Source organism: Hippoglossus stenolepis, chromosome 1, assembly GCF_022539355.2.
Source record: "Hippoglossus stenolepis isolate QCI-W04-F060 chromosome 1, HSTE1.2, whole genome shotgun sequence".
Classification (NCBI taxonomy): Eukaryota; Metazoa; Chordata; class Actinopteri; order Pleuronectiformes; family Pleuronectidae; genus Hippoglossus; species Hippoglossus stenolepis.
In genome coordinates this window covers 3100846-3121255 of record NC_061483.1, presented here as the reverse complement: position 1 = coordinate 3121255, position 20410 = coordinate 3100846, and the positions used below count along the sequence as shown (strand labels likewise).

General features: G+C 47.2%; 2 protein-coding genes and 1 long non-coding RNA gene across 5 annotated transcripts; 2 read left to right on the top strand and 1 right to left on the bottom strand.

Moving 5' to 3' along the window:
* The first annotated feature begins 851 nt into the window (after nucleotides 1–851).
* Nucleotides 852–4688, top strand: socs4 (suppressor of cytokine signaling 4). Its single transcript, XM_035158551.2, has 2 exons — nucleotides 852–1723; nucleotides 2490–4688. Exon 2 carries the CDS (start codon nucleotides 2510–2512, stop codon nucleotides 3734–3736), a length of 1227 nt encoding a protein of 408 aa, XP_035014442.2. The 5' UTR covers nucleotides 852–1723; nucleotides 2490–2509; the 3' UTR covers nucleotides 3737–4688.
* A 2720-nt stretch (nucleotides 4689–7408) lies between these two features.
* Nucleotides 7409–19273, top strand: wdhd1 (WD repeat and HMG-box DNA binding protein 1). Of its 3 annotated transcripts, none has more exons than XM_047343120.1 (26): nucleotides 7409–7605; nucleotides 7778–7874; nucleotides 8533–8644; nucleotides 8766–8917; nucleotides 10109–10220; nucleotides 10730–10780; nucleotides 10868–10963; nucleotides 11105–11197; nucleotides 11510–11616; nucleotides 11703–11844; nucleotides 11933–12143; nucleotides 12246–12433; nucleotides 12643–12827; nucleotides 12917–13158; nucleotides 13583–13720; nucleotides 13829–13985; nucleotides 14347–14461; nucleotides 14592–14723; nucleotides 14822–15045; nucleotides 15289–15428; nucleotides 15586–15642; nucleotides 15993–16024; nucleotides 16291–16455; nucleotides 16549–16688; nucleotides 16788–16923; nucleotides 18884–19273. In XM_047343120.1, exons 2-26 carry the CDS (start codon nucleotides 7798–7800, stop codon nucleotides 19067–19069), a joined length of 3390 nt encoding a protein of 1129 aa, XP_047199076.1. In that variant the 5' UTR covers nucleotides 7409–7605; nucleotides 7778–7797; the 3' UTR covers nucleotides 19070–19273. The 3 variants fall into 3 exon arrangements, with proteins under 3 accessions (XP_047199076.1, XP_047199018.1, XP_047199045.1); XM_047343062.1 differs by having other exon boundaries at nucleotides 7410–7605; nucleotides 11930–12143; XM_047343089.1 differs by lacking the exon at nucleotides 7409–7605 and having other exon boundaries at nucleotides 7640–7874; nucleotides 11930–12143.
* LOC118110651 lies at nucleotides 9534–20338 on the bottom strand. Its single transcript, XR_004696982.2, has 3 exons — nucleotides 19566–20338; nucleotides 18559–18613; nucleotides 9534–10237 (listed from the first exon to the last, which is right to left on the bottom strand). It is a non-coding gene; the product is annotated as an uncharacterized LOC118110651 (long non-coding RNA).
* Nucleotides 20339–20410: the final 72 nt, after the last annotated feature.

The following is a 20410-nucleotide window of genomic DNA, read 5'->3' as shown; positions in this document are numbered from 1 at the left end:
CTGCTGCGTAGTAACATCAGGCCTCCGGTGTTGTAATCAGATTACATAATAGTTACTGGTAAAGATACAGAAGGTGACTTTAGCAAGATCCGAGAAATAAATCATGAAAACCTTTTTGTTTTTAAACCCAAAGTTTTTACCAACCAAGACTCTCAGTGTTGGTCAGCTGGTCTAATAAATCTATTTGCACAGACATTAACAGATAGAACCAGGAAATCTGGTCCTGGGTCAGTGACTTTTTAGTTTGCGGGAAAATTTGCATTCTAAACGCAATTTTTTAACTTCTGGGTTCATTTAGTAAATTAAGTTTTACTCTTTAAATCACCTGTGGTTCATCTGATCGTTAAAATCACCTCCTGTTTTTAAACTCACTGTTGTTATCAGGGGACTTTCTCTGTAATACTGCGAGGTCGCGACCTTACTGGGTCAAGTCCCTTGAGATGATGTCATTGGTAAGTTAGTGCATCAGTTTTAACTTTTCATCCGTTAACTTATCTCTCTTTTCCGGGTTCTGTCGAATCCTTTGATCCAAAGCTCAGACAGTTTATAGTTCCCTACTTTGTTTCCCAGTTTGCAGTCAGATAAATTGATCTGGTCGTCTGCCAGAACACGTGGCCTTATCATCCTGCCGGGCTGTGTTGATAATGTGAAGGGCATTAAAAATTCAGTTAAGAGGAAGTCGAGTGTCACTACATTATCTGAGATGTCAGGCATTTATTGATGACTATCCTTTATCTGTTAGCACTGAAAGGGCACACGCACGCACCACGCACGCACGCACGACACCACACACACGCCACACGCACACACACACACACACACACACACACACACACACACACACACACACACACACACACACACACACAGTAAAACCACTGGGAGTAATATTATTTGTCTGATAGATGTTGTCTGTTTGTTTCATGAATTATAGATTTCCCCAAATTTGCTCCACAGTGAGCTCGTGCCCCGGTCCCGAGCTCACACACTGCTCGTATGACATCACCTTGACAGTCCACTTGCCTGCAGCTGGAACTCAAAGGGTATTGAATCGATAAGTGGAGCTTTTTAAAAACGCCCGGCTTGTTTCCTCACGCTGAATTCTGAATCAGGTAACTCGTCCACACAGGCTGCGAGTGAACCTGAGGAATAACCTGCGTGCAGTTGGGCATCCTTCACAGACGGACTTAAACTGATTTAAAGCTCCCCATGAAATGTGCTTTAATGCTTTAAGTTAAGCTGTGGGACTCTAATGAAATTAAAACGACTCAAATAAGCAGAAATACAATTACAAGCAGAAATAATTCACTTTGTGAATGAAGGAGCACTCTCCGGCTGCTCGTTATCTTTTATCCTGTCCTTTTTTTTTTTTTTTTGCCAGGAGATGGAATTCGTCAATGAATGTGCAGAGGAGATGTGAGAGAGAGAGGAAGTCTCGCCGCCATTAACCTGAGACCACCCTCCCCTTACACCCCACCCACCGACCCATCTCCCGGCTCGACCCCTCTCCACCTCCCCTCATTCATTCAGACCCGGCCCTGCATGCGGAGAGGAAACTGCTGCCCCCTCGGGGATTTGGCATCATAATTATATAGGAAGCAGGGCAGCCTGCTGTCTGTTGGAGCTGGGGAGGCTGCAGCCCGGTCACACACGTCCGCTCATGTGCAGAGAACGACTGGTCGTACCATGGACGAGGTGCTGTCCTTCTGACATTGTTGGGAAGGTAAGATTATCTCTCGTGTTAATCTGCAGAGGTAATAACAGCAGAGAGTGATTAGCAGTGATATTAAACCTCCTGCTGCTCCCTGTCTGTTCACTTTGGATTAGATTGTTATTCTGTATTGTCAGTTATTGTCTCTGCAAACTGCAAATTTCTTTTTTAACAGGCTGCAATCTTAAGGGTTGAAGATGCAGCTTGGAAATCAGTTGAACAAAACTTTCACCCTTTAACATCTCTGAAGAAATGAATCCTGTCTTGTTCCACTTTCTGCGGATTGCAGTCTTTAATCTGAACCTAAAAAATCTGTTTGTTATTCTTAAATTATAAAGGTATTAAGTCTTGCACGTGCGGAAAGTTCTATTTTGCGATCAAAATGAATTAATTCATGAACTCAAAAAGTCATTCAAATCTACATTAACGATTCGGTGCAGCTCAAGAAAGGGAAAACATTTTAAATATTATTGATCTGACGAGTCTGAGCACTCTCAAAAGGATCTTTATGGCAAAGTGAACGTCCCGATCAACAGCTTTACAGATAATCTCTCCAAAACGGATCTTTAAGGAACAACAAAGGAGATTATAGGATATTTACTTTGCGGTGAGAAAAGGAAAGAAGTCATTGATTAGTGGGATAATGTTGTCTATCTAAAGTAGCTTTTATAAGAACAAACTACATCACAAACTTCTCGTATAATTGTTTCAGAAATGTGTCGTTGAAACGAGTCATGCTGCCGTAACCCTGTTATGACTCTGCTGCCTGTTTCCACAGAGTACGAAGAGCAAGCAGCCATGTCGGAGAAGAAGCCACGAGCCTCAGACACTCGTCCCAAATGTGGCCTCCGCAGCTGGAGCGCAGACAGTTATATCTGGCGGGCAAAGAAACGCTCCCGGAGCTCCCGGAGCAGTGGGATGAGTCCCGGGGGGCTCGAGGCGGAGGGGACAGAGGAGCTGGGCGTGCGGTCGACTTCCTGTCCAAGGCGGCGGAGAGAGAGAAAGTGTAGCTGCAGCGCTCTTGGCGATGCACTGACGTCTGCAGACATTGACGTGGTGTGTCGGAAGGCCTTGAGCCGGCGCTCTCTGCGGCAGAAGTTCCAGGATGCTGTGGGCCAGTGTTTTCCTCTGCGCTCTCACCATCACCACCATCATCATCATCACCACCATCCAGCAGGCTCCTCTCGACCCTTCTCTGTGCTCTTCTGGTCCAAACGCAAGATCCACGTCTCGGAGCTCATGCAGGACAAGTGTCCCTTCTCGCCAAAGTCTGAACTGGCCCGATGCTGGCACCTTATAAAAAATCACGCCACCCACCCAGATTCCCTCAAGGACATGGAGGCTCCCCTGAAACCCAACGTCTCATCATCCTCTACCTCACCCCCACAGACGCCGCTCTCCTGGGAGGAAATCTGCTGCTCCCCAGGGCCTGGAAGCACCAGTCTGGAGGACTGGGACCCTTCTTGTCCTAATGGGGGAGCAGAGGGCAGCTGCAGCGGCACTGACTACATCCTGGTCCCGGATCTTCTCCAGATCAACAACAGCCCCTGTTACTGGGGTGTGTTGAACCGCTTTGAGGCCGAGGAGCTCCTGGAGGGCCAACCGGAGGGAACCTTCCTGCTCCGAGACTCTGCCCAGGACGAGTTCCTCTTCTCTGTCAGCTTCCGTCGCTACAGCCGCTCCCTGCACGCACGCATTGAGCAGAACGGCAAGCGTTTCAGTTTTGATGTGCATGACCCGTGCATGTACCGGGATCCCAGCGTGACCGGGCTGCTGAGACACTACAGTGACCCGGCCACCTGCCTCTTCTTCGAGCCGCTGCTTTCCCGGCCGCTGCTGAGGACGTTTCCTTTCACCCTCCAGCACATGTGCAGGGCTGCGATATGCAGCAGCACCACATACCAGGGCGTGAACAGCCTGCCACTGCCACCACAGCTCAGGGACTACCTCCGGCAGTACCACATTAAATGTGAGGGGGCCTGCGGAGAGAACACGCATCATCATACCATGGGAGGCAAAGACTGAACAAGACAAAGGGAAGTTCTTTTGGCCAAAAACCTAAAATATCGCCATTAAATTCCAACAAGCTTTGCCGTTGCTAACCTTTTAGGTCTAAATGGTGCAGAGCTGGTGCTTTAAAGACGTTTCTACTGCATCAAGACATAGAACAACTCATTGGCCTTCTGTCTGTCATATGCCCGAGATGCTTTGAACCTCCTATTTAGGTTTTCCTCTCACGGCCATATTGACTCTAACTGGAGCCAAGGTCATGAGACACCTGTTATGAATCTGCCTTAATGCCCTAAGTGGAGTAGAAACGCCAAGACATTAAACTTTAATCGTCACTTTCAGTGGAATATTGACTCTATTGGAGTTGGAGCACTTTCCCTTTGACGTCAACTCATGGCTAATGGCCACTAGAGGAACTGCACCTTTCCCGGCCCCTGGCTGAGGCCGACTGAACCTTCACGTGATGCTTTGCTGTGGCACCGTCCTGAACCACGACCACTGCTGCCGAGGGTTAGAGGAACAGAGACTCCAGCTGCATCTAGTAATATGCAATATATCATAAATTCATGTGTTGTAGTCTATCGTATACACTCATCCATTCAATATCATCACCCACTAATCCTTAACATATCCGTCTCCCATGTGGAACCCAGCTGACTGGCTGCCTTCTGCTCTGCGGCCACTTGATGGCAGCATAAGTGCACCGATGAGAGGTTTGGTCACTTAGTCTTTTTCACTTCACAGCTTTGTCGTTCAGTCACGGCTGATAATTCCTCTGTAAGCTGCCATTTAAACATCAGTTGTGCTGCTACAGTATTATCATTGGAAAACTGTGGATTAGAGAACAGTTCACTATAAGCACTATATCCTAAAACCACCTGAATCACTGTGATTTCCTCTCGTCTCCAAGCATATATTGTATTCAACCCCGCTGATGCAAAAACCAATAAATGTCATTTACACTGCCTCTGCATGTTTCACAGGGTTTTCTCGTCTCTGGGTTTAATGGTGCAGCAGAACTTGTGCTTATCCGTGCAGCCGTGGGCCGTGTGACGGTCAGACAGGCTAATAGTGTGGAAAAATCAGCTTCTGAAGTATCGAGCTGCAAACAATTCCTCCCGCTCTCTCTGCAAAGGACACCTCTAAATGCCAGCGCCTCTGCATGAGCACATGGAGAGATAAGGACATGAAAAAAGCCTCACCACCGGAGAGGAATTCACATTTCTCTTTCATGTGTCATTCAGCGTCTGTTGAACCTGGAGTGTGAACAATTTAAATATATATAATTTTCCCCCGAGGCGGCGACAAGAGAGTGTGTAAAATATTCATCATGCCGGGTTTTTTTCGAAGCAAAAAGTATATTTGTCAAACAGATGTCAACATTTTACTTTAACGTGCTCGAGTCGATTTTTTTATCTTTTCCTCTTCATCAAAGTTCACAATTTCCTCTTTCAATCAGATCTGCAGAACTGGATCTGGTTTGGTCTGCGGAGTCCGGATGTTACATTGGTTTAAAGACACAAACATTCAGTCAAATTTAAACCTAAACGTATTTTCAGTCCCTCAGGTCATCTTCACAACTAAAAGCTCAGTGGGAAGATTTGTTTTGTTTTCATGTCAGACATTTTCTAATGTCTCAGTGAAAAGCTCACATGCAATCTCAGATTTAGGTCGACTTCCTCATCAAAGGTCTGTATGATCTGCAAAACACCAACTGTGCATTGTGGGAAATGTAGGACACAGTGTTTTTTTGTGGGTTTTGTAGCTTTAGGGAACAGAATTGGGGACATTTTGTCCTGTGCAGCTTCACTTTGATCACTGATTTCACATTATCTCCTGCGAGCATCCCGCCTTTATGGAAGTGCAATAACTGGTGGAGGTGGACAATCAAAACCTGGACGACTCTGCAGCTGCTGAACTTAGATCTCTATCTCACCACCATTCGTCAGTGTCTGCGTCCGCCTGCCTGTGGACGCTCAGTCAGCCGACGGCGTCAAGAGCCACATCTATTGATTTTCTGAACCACATACATGAAATATTAATGTTATCTTGTATGATCCTGTTGGTGAGCATCATTTTTCAGCTGCTCAAAGCCGAGATCTGCAGTCGCATCGGATTCATGTGACGTCCGACGTCCACACTGAAGAAGTGAAATGTTGGTTTTCATCCAGGACGCTCTCATACGTCAGTGATGTGCATAGAAACACACGTGTCAGGCTTCCGGCCGGTTGCATCATCCACACTGCGATTGTCCCGGATTCTTGTAAATCATCAGAATCCGGTGATGTGATATTTAGATGTGATATTTCAGATGTCTGCCAGCAGAGCACTTCCTGTCGCACTAATCGAATCCTCCCCTGAGATGCTGCTGCTCAAACAGGCGGGTGGAGCGTCGGCCACGGGCGGCTCGCAGCCAATCACAGCCGAGGCGTACACGTACTGATTATTAACAGCTGCTCAAATGACGATGATAACTTAATGAAAATCATCAGTGAGTGAATGTTTGTTTGTTTGGACTCAAACACTAACTGTTAAACTGAAGCTGAGGTTTTGTAATGTGTTTAAAGATAATAACAGATAATATGAAGTATAATATAAGTCAAAGCTTAAATCAACTGATTTCAGTACAAATAAAAACTATTAAATTCTGGTTTTAGATAATAAAAACATTAATAATAATATTATTATTATGGTTCCTTTCTAGACACCCAAGGACACCTTACGGTAAATCCTATATAAACACAAGAATAATTAAAAGTAAAACCAAATTTTCTGATCAGTAAATTTTTCTGACAGTTTGATAATCGGGTGGGATTATTGGGGTGAAATATTCATTTTGCACGATTAGCCATATTTTCTCCTGAACAAAGTTTGTTAGAAATCAAATCAAATTCAAATTTCATTTATATATCACAAATTCACGAATCACAATTTGCCTCATAGGGTTTAACAATCTGTACAAAGTGCAAACATCCTCTGTCCTCAACCACCATCAGGAAAAACTAACCAAAACCTTTTAATGGGAATAAGAAAATGATATACTATGATATACAAACCAAAGTTACAATATTATTAAATATATGAGATTGAATAGTTTATGTTTATTGCTCAATGTTAGTATTTATAACTTCTTCTAGTTTTATGCTTATTAAATGAAATGAGTGATTTGGAGGTTTTGACTGTCGGTCTGGCAAAAAAACAAAAAAACAACAATTTGAATATGTTAACTTGCTTTAGGGAATGATGATGGACATATTTCATCATATTCTGACCTGTGACTCAATGAAAAATGAATAATTTATTATGTAAAATAACTTCCAGCAGACCACGAGGGGCACCGGGTCATTTCCCGAGGACCCGAGCTGTGTTTGTACGGCGGCCTCGAGAGTTCAACGCACTGCAAATTAAGAAAAACACAAATAGATAATAGTTGTTTGTGTTTGTTTTTCTATTTGCATGTGTTTTCTCTGGTTTTGACTCTGACGTGAGCAGAGAACTACAGACAGATGATTTATGATAATTCACTCACCTGAGGGACGAAGCCTTTTACAATCCTCGTGTAAACATTAGAACAACACACATTAATCTACCAGATCAAATTCAGCCGCTTCGAGACGGTCGTTCATTTGAATCTGAGCAGAAATGTAAATAAAAATCCTGAGTCTGACTCTGCTGTTCCCGCGCGGCCGCTCAGACGCGGGAGGACTTCCGGCGCCTGCGTCGTGACGTCGGTGGCGGGAGTCTGTGACGCGGCGTTTCCTTGTTTTCAACGCAGCGCGGGAGATTGTGCAGGAGGAGAAGACAGCTGAGAGAAGAAGAAGAAGAAGAAGAGGAGGAGGAAGAAGAAGAAGAAGAAGAAGAAGAGGAGGAGGAAGAGGAAAGTTGTAAGTGTTCATGTTTATTCTTCACATCAGAAAGTCTCAGATTCAGCTGATCTCACGTCAGATCCGCGCTGCGTTGTGTCGTTGACTCGTGTTTAACGTGTTGCTGTGCGTGTGTGTCTGTCTGTGTGTCTGTCTGTGCGTGTGTCTGTGCGTGTGTCTGTGTGTGTCTCAGTTTGTGGAGGAACAATCAAAATGCCGTGTGAGAGGAAGCCGATGCGCTACGGTCACTCCGAGGGACACACCGAGGTCTGCTTCGACGACCACGGGAGGTGAGTGGGTCGAGGACCGAGGAGAAGGAGGAACAGATCCGACCCAGAAGTCCAAAGTTTATTAAAAGTTAAAGTGTGTGAAGTGACGGAGCCTGCTCCCTTTAACCCATCAGTTTGTTATTAGATCATAAAATCATCCTTCATTAGTCCAGCAATGGGGGAAATTTGCAATATTACAGATATCAAGTCATAAAAAGGCCCCAGGAAGTAAAACAACACTGAAGTTTGAGATGAAGCTGCATTAAGCATCGTAAAGTTCAGTTTGTGTATTCATTGTGCCGCTGCTTTACACAGATGTGCTTCTGTTATTCTAGTTTTAGTTCAACATCTGGACGTGAACTCGGCACAGTGGAAAGCGTTGGACGGTGGTGAGGTCAGCAAGGAGGTTGATCATTAGATTTAAATAAAACAAAGTGTGTGATATTAAGAGAAGAACATAAGTGCCATGCTTTTTATATATTTGTGGAGGAATAATACAAATGACCAGTGAAGCTCTGAGCTGAGGGAACTCACCCGACTTTAACTAACCCACAGTTCACTCAGATATTTAACATCTGGAGAAGTGCGTCAAAGCTTTTGGATGAAGTTGATAAAAATAATCTGTTCTTTCTAAAGGATAAAGGCAAAATACATGTTTTCCTGCTTCTCTCTTTCTCAGGTTCATCGTCACCTGTGGAAACGACGGAGATGTTCGGATATGGGAAAGTCTGGAGGACGACGACCCGAAGTTCATCACCGTCGGAGAAAAGGCGTATTCCCTGGCACTGAAGGTCGGTGTCCGCCGCCCTCCTGCACATTTGGCTCGTCGCGATGTCCACTGACACATTTTGAGATCAATCAAAACAAAAAACGGCGGCTGCGAGTGGTGTATTGATGTTCCTCCGTCCACAGAACGGGAAGCTGGTGACGGCGAGCTCCAACAACACGGTGCAGATCCACACGTTTCCCGATGGCGAACCCGATGGAATCCTGACCCGGTTCACCACGAACGCCACGCACGTCACCTTCAACAGCAGCGGCTCGAGGGTCGCCGCCGGATCCAGGTACTTTCAGATAATCACTGATCCGGAAAAACTGAATTAACAAAAACCAGAGGAGAAGTGGAAACATGGCTCCGTCCAAATGTGGTGATCAACCGACACCTCAAAAGGAAACGACATCATTAGTTCTGGTGGGATTTGTTTATGTGCACGTTTACACCGGTTTCCTGAAACCAAGAAAACGTGTCCAGAACACGATGCTGTTTAAAACCACATTTATTTTTTTGCTCGGTGCCGGTTGACTCTCGTTTACCGGTTTCCAGCTAGAAACGGCAAAGCTGAGCCAAACCAGCGTCTGAATGAGGTCAGGCGTGGCTGAGCTGCCTCGTGGTTGAGTTGCGTCGCTTGGTTGTCGTCCTGCGGAGAATTTGAGATAGTGTGACGGGGATCGGAGCCACAATCTGAACTGGTTTCAACGAAAAAACCCTGATTTGAAAAATCTTCAATCTTAAACAAAGCCGAGACTCTTTTTTTGGGGGGGGGTGTAATCCTGAGTGAGTGGGAACATGTTGTTTTCCCAGAATCTTCTGTTGTGAGGTTTTCCAGGTGACCGGGCAGATCCATTGATTCCTCCTGAGATCCCCCGGGTGATCTGATCTCGGTGCTGAAAGACGAGCTCATGTCAGTTTCACTTTGTCAAACCGTTCACGTTCATCTGCTTCCGGCGTCTCCTGCAGCGGCCGCTGAAGCTGTCGTGCGTAACGTGTCTGTTGTGTTCACCGGTGTGTGTGTGTGCACCACGACTAACCCACACCGGGATCCGATTAGGTTCGGTGTTGTTGTTCCAGCGCAGGATGCTGTTTCCAGCTCGTAGGCGCGGCAGCACTTTGGATTGAGTTCACGATTAGTCCTGGTTGGAGATAAATGTTTGTCTGCTGCCAGAATCAATTTTCCCTGAACAGGTTGATCACAGCGATGAAAGCACCGAGCGTGGCGCCGTATTGATGCTGCTATTTTCACACTTGTAATTTCTGCTGTGGTATTGATTGATAAAGATTCAGGCATCTGAGGGTGTTTCGGAGGATTTGGCATTCTGGAAGAGATCAGGGTCGATTCGACAATTTGGCCCCCGTGTTGTTTCAAGCCGACGCCCTTTCTGGTTCAGCCGCCGCTCGCTGGCAGTTAATCACGTGTTGAAAGGGACGAACCCTGCACACGCCAGGTTTATTCAGTTGTTTCCCCTGTCTCCCTCAGCGACTTCATGGTCAAGGTGGTGGAGGTGTCGGACAGCAGCCAGCAGAAGACGCTGCGGGGTCACGAAGCGCCGGTCCTCAGTGTCACCTTTGACCCCAAAGATGATTTCCTGGTGAGTAACTCTTCTACCTGGAGGCGGAAAGTCATCACTGTCAGTTCTATTATGAAGAGTTTGGTCTCAAATTGACTCTCATGTAAACCTCAACTACACAAAACTATCTTTGTGAGATGATGCGTTGAGCTCTGCTGCTTTGTGCTGAGATTCAAACTGCGAGGTGATGGCGTTTAACAAAGTACATTTACTTCATTACTGTACTTCATTTACTATTTATTTTCAGGTACTTTTCCTCCTACATTTGTAAATATCTGTACTTACTTTAAATTGAGTAATTGGTCGGCTGATCCAATCAGAGCAGTCAGGGGACAATAGAACCCGCCCCCTTCAATAGACAAGTACTTTCACATTTAATACATTAAGTTTATTTACAAGTAGAGAAGTTAACACAGTGCTTTTATCTTAGTACTTTTTGTATTAGCTCAGTTTCGTCTTTCTAATGCAACTAAAAACAGCTCTTACACAACTTTGTGTGTTTAACTTCATCCCTGTGAAAACTCTGTCAGGCGTCTTCCAGCTGTGATGGTTCTGTGGTCGTCTGGAACATCGAGGAGCAGGTACATCGACGTTTTACCATCTCACACACAAAGACCTTTTTTTTTAAATGTTCATGCACCTCATCCATCCTCTGTGTGTCCGTCCAGACTCAGGTGATCAGCTGGCCTCTGCTGCAGAAGACCAACGACGTCAGTAATGCAAAGTCTCTGTGTCGGCTGGCGTGGCAGCCCAGGGCGGCAAAGGTCAGTGAGCGTGTGACTCGTTCTTTGTGGTCAGCTGATTGACAGAAGGTGGCTCATCCACCTCTGATTTAAAAAAAACATCAAATCAGAACAGAAGAGTCGATCTAAAGATAACCAAACACTGTTTGTGTGTGAACTCAGTTTCTGGCAGTTCCCGTTGACACTAAGGTTCACCTGTACGAGCGAGGCTCCTGGGACCATGTGAGCACTCTGTCTGATGATCTACTCACTCAGGTGAGATACACACACACACACACACACACACACACACACACACACACACACACACACACACACACACACCACACACACACACACACACACACACACACACACACACACACACACACACACACACACACACACACACTGTTCATGGTTACGTCCTCGGTAAACAACCCTTCTTCTGTGCTGAGTTCTTCCTGTCGCCTGAAGACACAGACAAATTCTCTGACCATGACGGCTGTTATAATGTTTTTTTATGTGAGTGATGCAGTGAAAATCTCTCCGCTCTGTCTCTTCATTTTATTTCCATTGTCTCTGCAGCCCATCAACGTGGTGGCCTGGTCTCCGTGTGGCCAGTTCCTGGCGGCCGGCAGCGTGGGGGGTTCCCTGACGCTGTGGGACGTGAACAGCAAACTGTGTGTGGAAAGGTGAGGAACCAAGTTGTTGTTGACCTGTTGTAGGAGAAGTGAAGATTCAGGTTCATTCCAGTGACCGTTTTCTCTTCTGTGTTCAGGCAGAAGCATGAGAAAGGTTTCACCGTGTGCGGTCTGGCCTGGCATCCGTCCGGCGGTCAGATCGCCTACACGGACACAGAGGGCTGCCTGGGTCTGCTGGACGGACTCGGCGTCTCCACGGCCGACACCAACGCCCCGAAGGTAACACGGGATCTTTGTAGAAGTTGTACTTCTCAGTATTTCTTTCCTGCCGTTGTCTTCATGGTTTCTGCCACTGGACCTTCAGCAGGCTCCGGTGAAAAAACCAGCAAAAGACTACGACGCCCTGTTCGATGACGACGACGACGACAGAGTCCTGGACGAAGGACTCAGCGACACCAACTCTCCGGTGAAGAAACGCGTCGCAGGGGACGAAGACGAAGAGGACGACGATTTCCTCATTCCCTCGACTGGACGCGTTCGGAACAGAGGAGCGATTCTGGACGACGAGAACTCGCTGGGTCAGTGAATGAGGTTTCATCACAGATGGAGTGGGGGGGAGGGATGGGATTGTACTTCCTGTATTTTAAAATCTCCATCTTTGCGTGCACGTCTTTGTTCAGACACAGGATCCCTGAAGCTCGGTCCGGACACATTCAGGGACGACGACGACGACACTGGCAGCGCCGTAGTTCCTCCATCGGCCCCCCTGGTGGCCCTGCGTCCCGTCTACGAGGGGCCGATGCCCACTCCTCCTCAGAAGGCCTTTCAGTCAGGCTCCACCCCCGCACACCTCACGCACCGCTTCATGGTAGGAGACGCTGACGGAGGATTTCATCCACGGGCAGCATGTGAAAGTTAAATCCACCAACAGTTCCTGCAGTTAACATTTAACTTTTAGCGATTTTGATCTTCTTATATTATTTTGAATGTGCTTTAAGACTCATATTGTTAAAGTTAAGTTTGATTTAAATAAAACGCGCGGTTTTAATAATCATAACGTCCACATGGTTTCCTCAGATGTGGAACTCGGTGGGAATAGTGCGAGGTTACAACGACGAGCAGGACAATGCCATCGACGTGGAGTTTCACGACACGGCCGTGCACCACGCCATGCACCTCACCAACTCTCTGGGTCACACCATGGCGGATATTTCCCAGGAGGCCGTGCTGCTGGCCTGCTCCAGCACAGACGAGCTCGCCAGGTAACCCCCCCACCCACCCGGCTCTCTTAGATTTAAATTTCTGTGAATTGTTGGATCAAATCCTTGAAGCTGCTCCTCTCCCTCCTCAGTAAGCTGCAGTGCCTCCACTTCTCGTCGTGGGACACCAATAAGGAGTGGATGGTGGACCTGCCGAACGGCGAGGACGCCAGGGCGCTGTGTCTGGGTCAGGGCTGGGCGGCGGTCGCCACCAGCACGCTGACGCTCAGACTCTTCTCCATCGGAGGTGTTCAGAGAGAAATCTTCAGTCTTCCAGGACCTGTGGTCTGCATGGTCGCACACGGAGAGCAGCTGCTTATCGTCTACCACCGGGGTTAGACACACACACGCACGCATATTTGTCTGTGTATATCGGCCAACATCTGTATCTTTAATCTCAACTGTCGGCCTCCAGTCATTCACCAGGCTCTACCTCATTATATTTAATTACTATGGTCAATTAAGGGTTTAATTAAGACTTGAGATGTGTCAGACTTTTCGTCGTGTCATTTTATTAATGTGTTTCAAGGCGACTGCAGTGTTCACTGTGATGGACAGTTCTCATCCAGCAGGGTTCAAGGCTCTGCGAGATGTAACGCAATGGAAATGAACAAATTAGAATTAAATGGATTGAAATTAGATGCGTTGTCCATTAGACATGTTTTGTGTATTGACTGCAGTCTGCAGAGCGCACTGAAGAATCACTCCCACTATGACGAGGCTCACGCTGCTGCTTGTGTTTGACTTCACGTCGTCAGCTACAGGTTTCGATGGGGAACAAGCTCTCGGTGTCCAGCTGCTGCAGTTCGGTCGCAGGAAGAGACAAATCGTGAACGGCGAGCCGCTGCCTCTGTCTCTCCGATCCCACCTGACCTGGCTCGGCTTCACCGCTGAGGGTCAGTCGGTCAAGAAACAACCTTTATTCACACACACAGAATCAGGTCTGTCAGAAGTGGTGCTTCTCTCCTGGATTCTAACGGCCTGCTCGTGTTGTGGTTTTTCAGGCACGCCTTGCTACGTGGATTCCGACGGCGTGGTGCGGCTGCTGAACCGCTCCCTGGGAAACACATGGACTCCAGTGTGTCACACCAGAGAGACGTGCAAGAGCAGGTCGGATCACTACTGGGTGGTCGGAGCGCACGAGAACCCTCAACAGCTCAGGTGAGCGCCGCTGGGTCACGTCTCTGCTTCGCGGCTCAGAGGCGGATGGAGGTTATGCATACAGGAAGTGATGTCATAACCTGTAGAGCAGAGCAACGTCTTTAAGTGGCTGCAGGAGATTTAATGGCAAACAGAATTGTTTAAGCCTCGATTTAGAGGAAAAAACCCACAAAACTGTTGCACTTGCATCAGAATGATCAGGTTTTTAAAGTTGCTCCCTAAAAGTTTGGCTGTAAATATAAAAACTAACAGTATCCTGAGCTTCAGATAGTTGGATGCAACATGGTGCTTTCCCCTGATCTTGATTCCTGGTGTCTTTTTATTCGGTGACCGTCTCAACTGTCTGTCCTCGTCCCCTCAGGTGTATTCCATGTAAGGGCTCCAGGTATCCGCCCACCCTGCCCAGACCTGCTGTGGCCATCCTGCCCTTCAAGCTGCCCCTGTGTCAGACCGCCACCGAGAAAGGACAGATGGAGGTAAACCCACCGAACGTGTCTGAGAAAACGTCCCAGATGCTCTAAACCTCACCATTTAAACCAGTTGGACGGAGAGAAGATACAATACAACTGTGGAAATGTTGAAATGTCGTCTTCTGTCGTCTTCCAGGAGCAGTTCTTGCGTTCCGTCCTCTTCCACAACCACTACAGCTTCCTGTCGTCCAGCGGCTACGAGATCGACGAGGACGGACAGAGTCGCTCCCAGAAGGAGCAACAGGAGCTGCTCATGAAGATGTTTGCAGTGAGTGTCTGAGCCGTGGAAAACATCCACACTCGCTATTATGATCCCTGATTTCGAAGTCGTCTCCTGATTGACGGGTTCTCGGCCTCTTCCTCCAGTTGTCCTGTAAGCTGGAGAGGGAGTTCCGCTCCGTGGAGCTGGCGGAGCTGATGACCCACAACGTGGTGACTCTGGCCATTCGATACGCGTCCCGATCCCGACGCATGGCCCTCGCCCAGCGGCTCAGCGACATGGCCCTGGAGAGAGCGAACCAGATCCAGGAAGAAGAGCCGGAGGAGCAGGACGAGGAGCCGGAGCACAAAAGCATCAGACGGAACTCTGGGTAATAATCAAAGTACATCTGTCACTTAAACTGCTGTAAAGTCCTCACAGCTTATATCGGCAGGAACATGAGGTTCAGAGAATCTGGTTCTTTGATTGAAAGCCAAACGTTCAAGCTTCATCTTTTTGGGGGAGAAATAAATTACGACTCCCAGGGTGCAGTTTGGTCAGAAACGTCCAATCAGCAAGATTAGAACTTCGTCATGTGAGCTGACTGAAAACAACAAGCGTCTTCTTTGGACAGGTATGACCAGAGCGAGGTCCCAGGAGGACGTCAAAGCAACAGACATAATCGGGAGGAGGAAGAGGAGCAAGGACAGGAGCTCGGGGAGGAAGAGGACGGACAGGAGATGGAGACGGAGGAGACGACAGAAAGCAGAAAACGTTAGTTCCGCTTCTTTCTTCGGCTCTTTGCCCACGTGCGGTTCAGACTCCTCGTCCTCCTCGTCTCTGAGGAAACAGAAGCTCCTCATCACTCTGTGAAGATCTAATCTGCCACCAGTGAATGTGTCTCATGTGATCCATGTCTCTTATCGTTTAGGTGTGAATCCATTTGCCAAAGAAGCCGGTTCACCGGTGAAGCCGTCTCTGACTCCAAGTGAGTAAACATCAGAAATTACACAAAGTACTAAAAACAAGTGGAACTGGGTTGAGACGCCTGTCAGTCAAACGTAACTGTAACACATGGTAGGAAAATACGTATTTGTTAACAGAGAATCAAGTATCGTGCGATTTGTAAAGTATCGTATTTATTATTCTCGTGTACAGTATCGGCCTCGGTCGAGTTTATTCGTGTGGAAGTTTCCCGAGATCATTTCAGAGCAGTTACAGCAGCATCTAGTGGTCATGATTAAAAACACTGTTTAGTTACTATTTGTGTGAAAATGGGGCTTTGTTTAAATATTTTAAATCTGAACGTTCACCTGATTTCACTCATTTGTTTTCCAGTTGGTAAAGTAGGACGTGCAAATCCCTTCAAGGTAAGAGCCTGAGATATGATAACAGCAGGTATTTGATTTTCCCTGATGATTTATCTGCAAGAGTTTCCCCCAGAAATGTATAAAATGTCTCGTACGAAGGACATGAGGACTTTTTTTTACTGCTGGCGAGTGTCTACAAAAATGTGATTCCAGATAAATCTTCAGTTCTCAGGAGAATTAAATCACGTTCAATATTTTGTCTCAGAGTCTGAAATGTGTCTCGATGAACCTTGACATGTAAATACAGTCTATTGAAATGGTTTCAGGTCTTTGGATCGGGGAAACCGTCGGCTTCGTCCGGTCAGAATCGAGTGACCAACATCCTGGACAACATGACGTCCAGCAGGAAGTCGGCTCCGCCCGGGGGATCTGCAGGGAAACCCGGCAAAGGTCCCGTCCTCAAACCTCTGGCCCCGAGACCCAAGTCCAAGGTATCGTTGACTTCAGAAGACGATTGAACTTGTGCACGTCGTTCATCAGACTTCAACATAGACCTGGAGACATTAACCCTCTTTCCTCTCCAGACCCAGTCCACCCTGCTCCAGATGACCGGCACAAAAACAGCCAATAAGAAGACTCCGGGGAACACGGAGCCGGCGGCGGATCAGAGGAAAGAAGCGGAGGTCCCGCCTCCAGCCTCACCGGCAGATAACTCGGACAAGAGGTGAGATATGGAACGATTCAAGCCTCTGAAGTCAAAACACAGACTCCTATGTCACGTTAGCACGTTTTTTTTTTTTAAACGGCTGTGGTTTCTCTCCAGACCCAAGACGGGCTTCCAGCTCTGGCTGGAGGAGAACAGGAAGAGCATCGTGTTCGACCACCCGGACATGGAGGAGACGGATGTGATCAAAGAGGCCATGGGACGCTTCAGGACGATGTCAGCGGAGGATCGACTGGTAGGACATCACAATAAAATGGCTTCTGGAAGTATGTAAAGGTGTTAGAGTTACCAGCTGCTGCCTGGGGGCTGCAGAAACATTGACGTCACATTTCTACAACCAACCCTTAAACAACTTCTGCTCAGTCGGATGCAGACCTGGACTCGGGCTGAGAGACGCAGACTCTCAGATGCAGACTCTCAGCCGACACCTCAGTTGTTTGCACACGTTAGCTTAGATGTCACCCACCAAAGCACATTTCAAAATCTGCTTTATGCTCCTTGAATCATTTTTCATCTTGTCCCTCAGAGGAGGATGTTTTTCACTGAAGAGCCAATCGATCTGTGAACCCGTCAGAGACACGAGGAAAAACATTTGTGTAAGATAAACTATCGGGTTTGACTCGTCTATTTTTTTTTTTTTACAAACCCAATTTCCCCCCTGAACGTCCCGGTTAATGATGTGAGCTGTGGTCGTGTTTCCGTGACGACGCGCCTCATCCTGTCGGGCACCTGAGCGCTAACAGACGTCAATCTCTGGGTTTCTATAGTGGCTCGCTCCTGACCCTGCATACATCAAGACTCTCAGCAGAGAGCCGGGCGACACTGGACAGAGCAGAGGAAGAGGATGTGAGCGATGGGGAGGATGGGGGGACGCCTGTTGCCTGGGAACCCTGTCGAGTGTGTTTTGGCAGCGAGGGCACAAAGCATTGATCTTATGATAATCCTGTGTGAGAGTCGCTGAGTGGGTCAGTCTGCAGCAGAAGAGTCGTAACTAAACAGTTTCCAGGCGCAGGTCCAGTGTGATTAGTGATGTTTCTTTACGTTAGTTCAGATTTCATTGGATCCGGTTCTGCCTCAGACACGTGGAGGTTCTCCGTGAACTGAACAGAATCTCCAGGAAGTCGTTTCCATCTGTGCGCTGCGTCCCAGTGAAAAGCAGCTTCAGCCGGTTTCGGTTCAGAATCGTTTATTAGATGAAGACGTCTCAAAGATCTGAAGATGGATTATGAACAGGCACGCAGCCCCCCCCCCGAACTGCATCTGCTACTAACCCGACCTTAAGATAAGATAAAATAATCCTTTGTTCGTCCCACAGTGGGGAAACTACAGCAGCCAGAGGGCATTTAACAATACACACCAGTAAAGTACTAATAAGCAGTGATACTTATAATATTGAAAAGAGATACAAAAATATAAATGGAGTAAAAACTAATATATAAAGTGTGTGTGTGTGTGTGTGTGTGTGTGTGTGTGTGTGTGTGTGTGTGTGTGTGTGTGTGTGTGTGTGTGTGTGTGTGTGTGTGTGTGTGTGTGTGTGTGTGTGTGTGTGTGTGTGTGTGTGTGTGTGTGAAAATATGTGTGTGTTTGTGTGTGTTGCTCCTAATTACATTATTCTCCCCCAATACAATGAAATGACAAGTGAACAGTGAGACGTCACAGCTTGAACCACCTCTCGGCTCTGTGACTGTGTGTGTGGGGTTAATGGCGGAGCTTCATTGGGTGCTGGAGGTGAAGTGTGTGTGTGTGTGTGTGTGTGTGTGTGTGTGTGTGTGTGTGTGTGTGTGTGTGTGTGTGTGTGTGTGTGTGTGTGTGTGTGTGTGTGTGTGTGTGTGTGTGTGTGTGTGTGTGTGTGTGATGTCCGCTCACTCACCAGGCCTGATGATTCATCCTGGCTCCATTACGTCCAGGAAAACGCTTCCTTTTGTCTGTGCCGGCAGAGAAAGGGAGGGGGAAAAATAAATAAAAGCAGGCAGAGGAAAAGAGCCAGCGGGCCGAGGAGATGCAGCCTGTCTATAGTGATTATACGTGACAGGATGCAATTTGCAGAGCGCACGCCCGAGCGTCCGTGTGCGTGTAGTCCTCGTCGTGTAGGTGGCTGGAGCCTGGATGGAGACACGAGAACAATGAAGAACCATTTTGTCCTGTGCGCCAATTAACATGTGCATTTCGTGTCCCTTTTCGTTTGTTTGGTTCAGACGTGGACGGAGCGAGCGAAAGGCCAAACCGGAGACGCCTTCGACCTGAAGAAGAGGAAAAGAGCCGGAGGAGAAGATGTGGGAAGTGAAAACGGACGAGAGGAAGCCGATGAAAACGACGCCAAGAAGAAGAAGCCTTTGGACTCTGCCTCCAAACTCTCAGCGTTCGCCTTCAACAAAAACTGAACATTTTCCGACGGTTTCTCGTTCGTTAAAGGTTCATAGTGTTTCTGATCCGTCCTGACGTGGTGAAGGAGCAGCGACTTTCATCAGCTCCAGTATGTGTCAGTGTTTGTGGATTTAATATTATGTTCCTAAAAAAAAAAACAAGAAAAAACTGTCACTGTGTTTTAAATGTTTGGAATAAATGTAAATTTTTTTGAGTTCAAATTTTGGGGGATTTATTGAAACACAGCATTTTGATTGTGTCCCTTTTCCCTGCTGCCTGTCCATGAGTCCACTCTCCAGAACTCCTGCAGGGACGCTTTTCAAATTCGGCCCAAACGTTCACGTAGACTCAGATGAACGGGTTAAGAGTTCCGTGGTCAACAATCCCGGTGACCTCATGAGTCTTCGGACTGAAACTGCACCGGTCGGCTGGGGTTCGTGTTCGTGTCGCGTTTGTTCCTGCAGGAAAAACATCAGATTAAATCACACGAAGGAAAAAGTATTTACAGTTTACCTTTTGTAAAACATCACCTCACTCCACCTGCACAGTTTTCATCTACTGGTCAGGTGGGTCCATCTCTGTGTCCTCTTGTCTCTTCGTGTGAGATCAGGTCTCCGTCAGGAACCCGACCATCTGCCGGAGGACTCGTCGATTTCCCCCGCGTAGCCAAGGCTGTTTTATTCATAAGTCACTGTTCGTACACGGGGAGATTCAAAACAATTCAAGCAAAAATAAAAGTGGTTGAAAACAGCGGAAGTTAAAAGAGGAGAATAAAGTTAATGAAAAGGATTTAAACATGTAAATAAAACAACAGGACGGTTCCCTGAGATCTAAATCTACGGGACGAGTCAGACAAACGTGAATCTAAACATTTAAGTGTCTGTTCTTTGTGTTTAGGATGAAGCCAGAAAGGCACAATTAGAATATCCGGTGCTTAAAAATACACAAATTCTAAAATAAAATAAAATTCAGAAGCTGTTATTGTTTTGTACTGAAGTGCTGATGCAGGATTGATTATTATGGGATTGATAGATCTACATGTGTGTAGTTTGACTGTGGGGCCCTCGTGGAGCTGGAGCTCTCCCTCAGAAGAGCTTTGATTCCCACAGGTTGTATCTGGTCTCTGAACAGGCTCCAGCAGATTGCATTAAGAGAACTGGACTGAGTGATGATGATGGTTCCCTGCACATCTTCATCTTCATCATCAGGACCCATGTGGGAGTCCGAGCCCTCCCTCAGGAGCCGGACAGCCAATAGGAGCCCTCCCTGGATCTCCCTGCTCTTATAAAGGCTGGTCATGGAAGAAGCTGCGGGAGAAAGTTCACCTGGAACCGGAGCGAGCTGAGGCCCAGGACCAG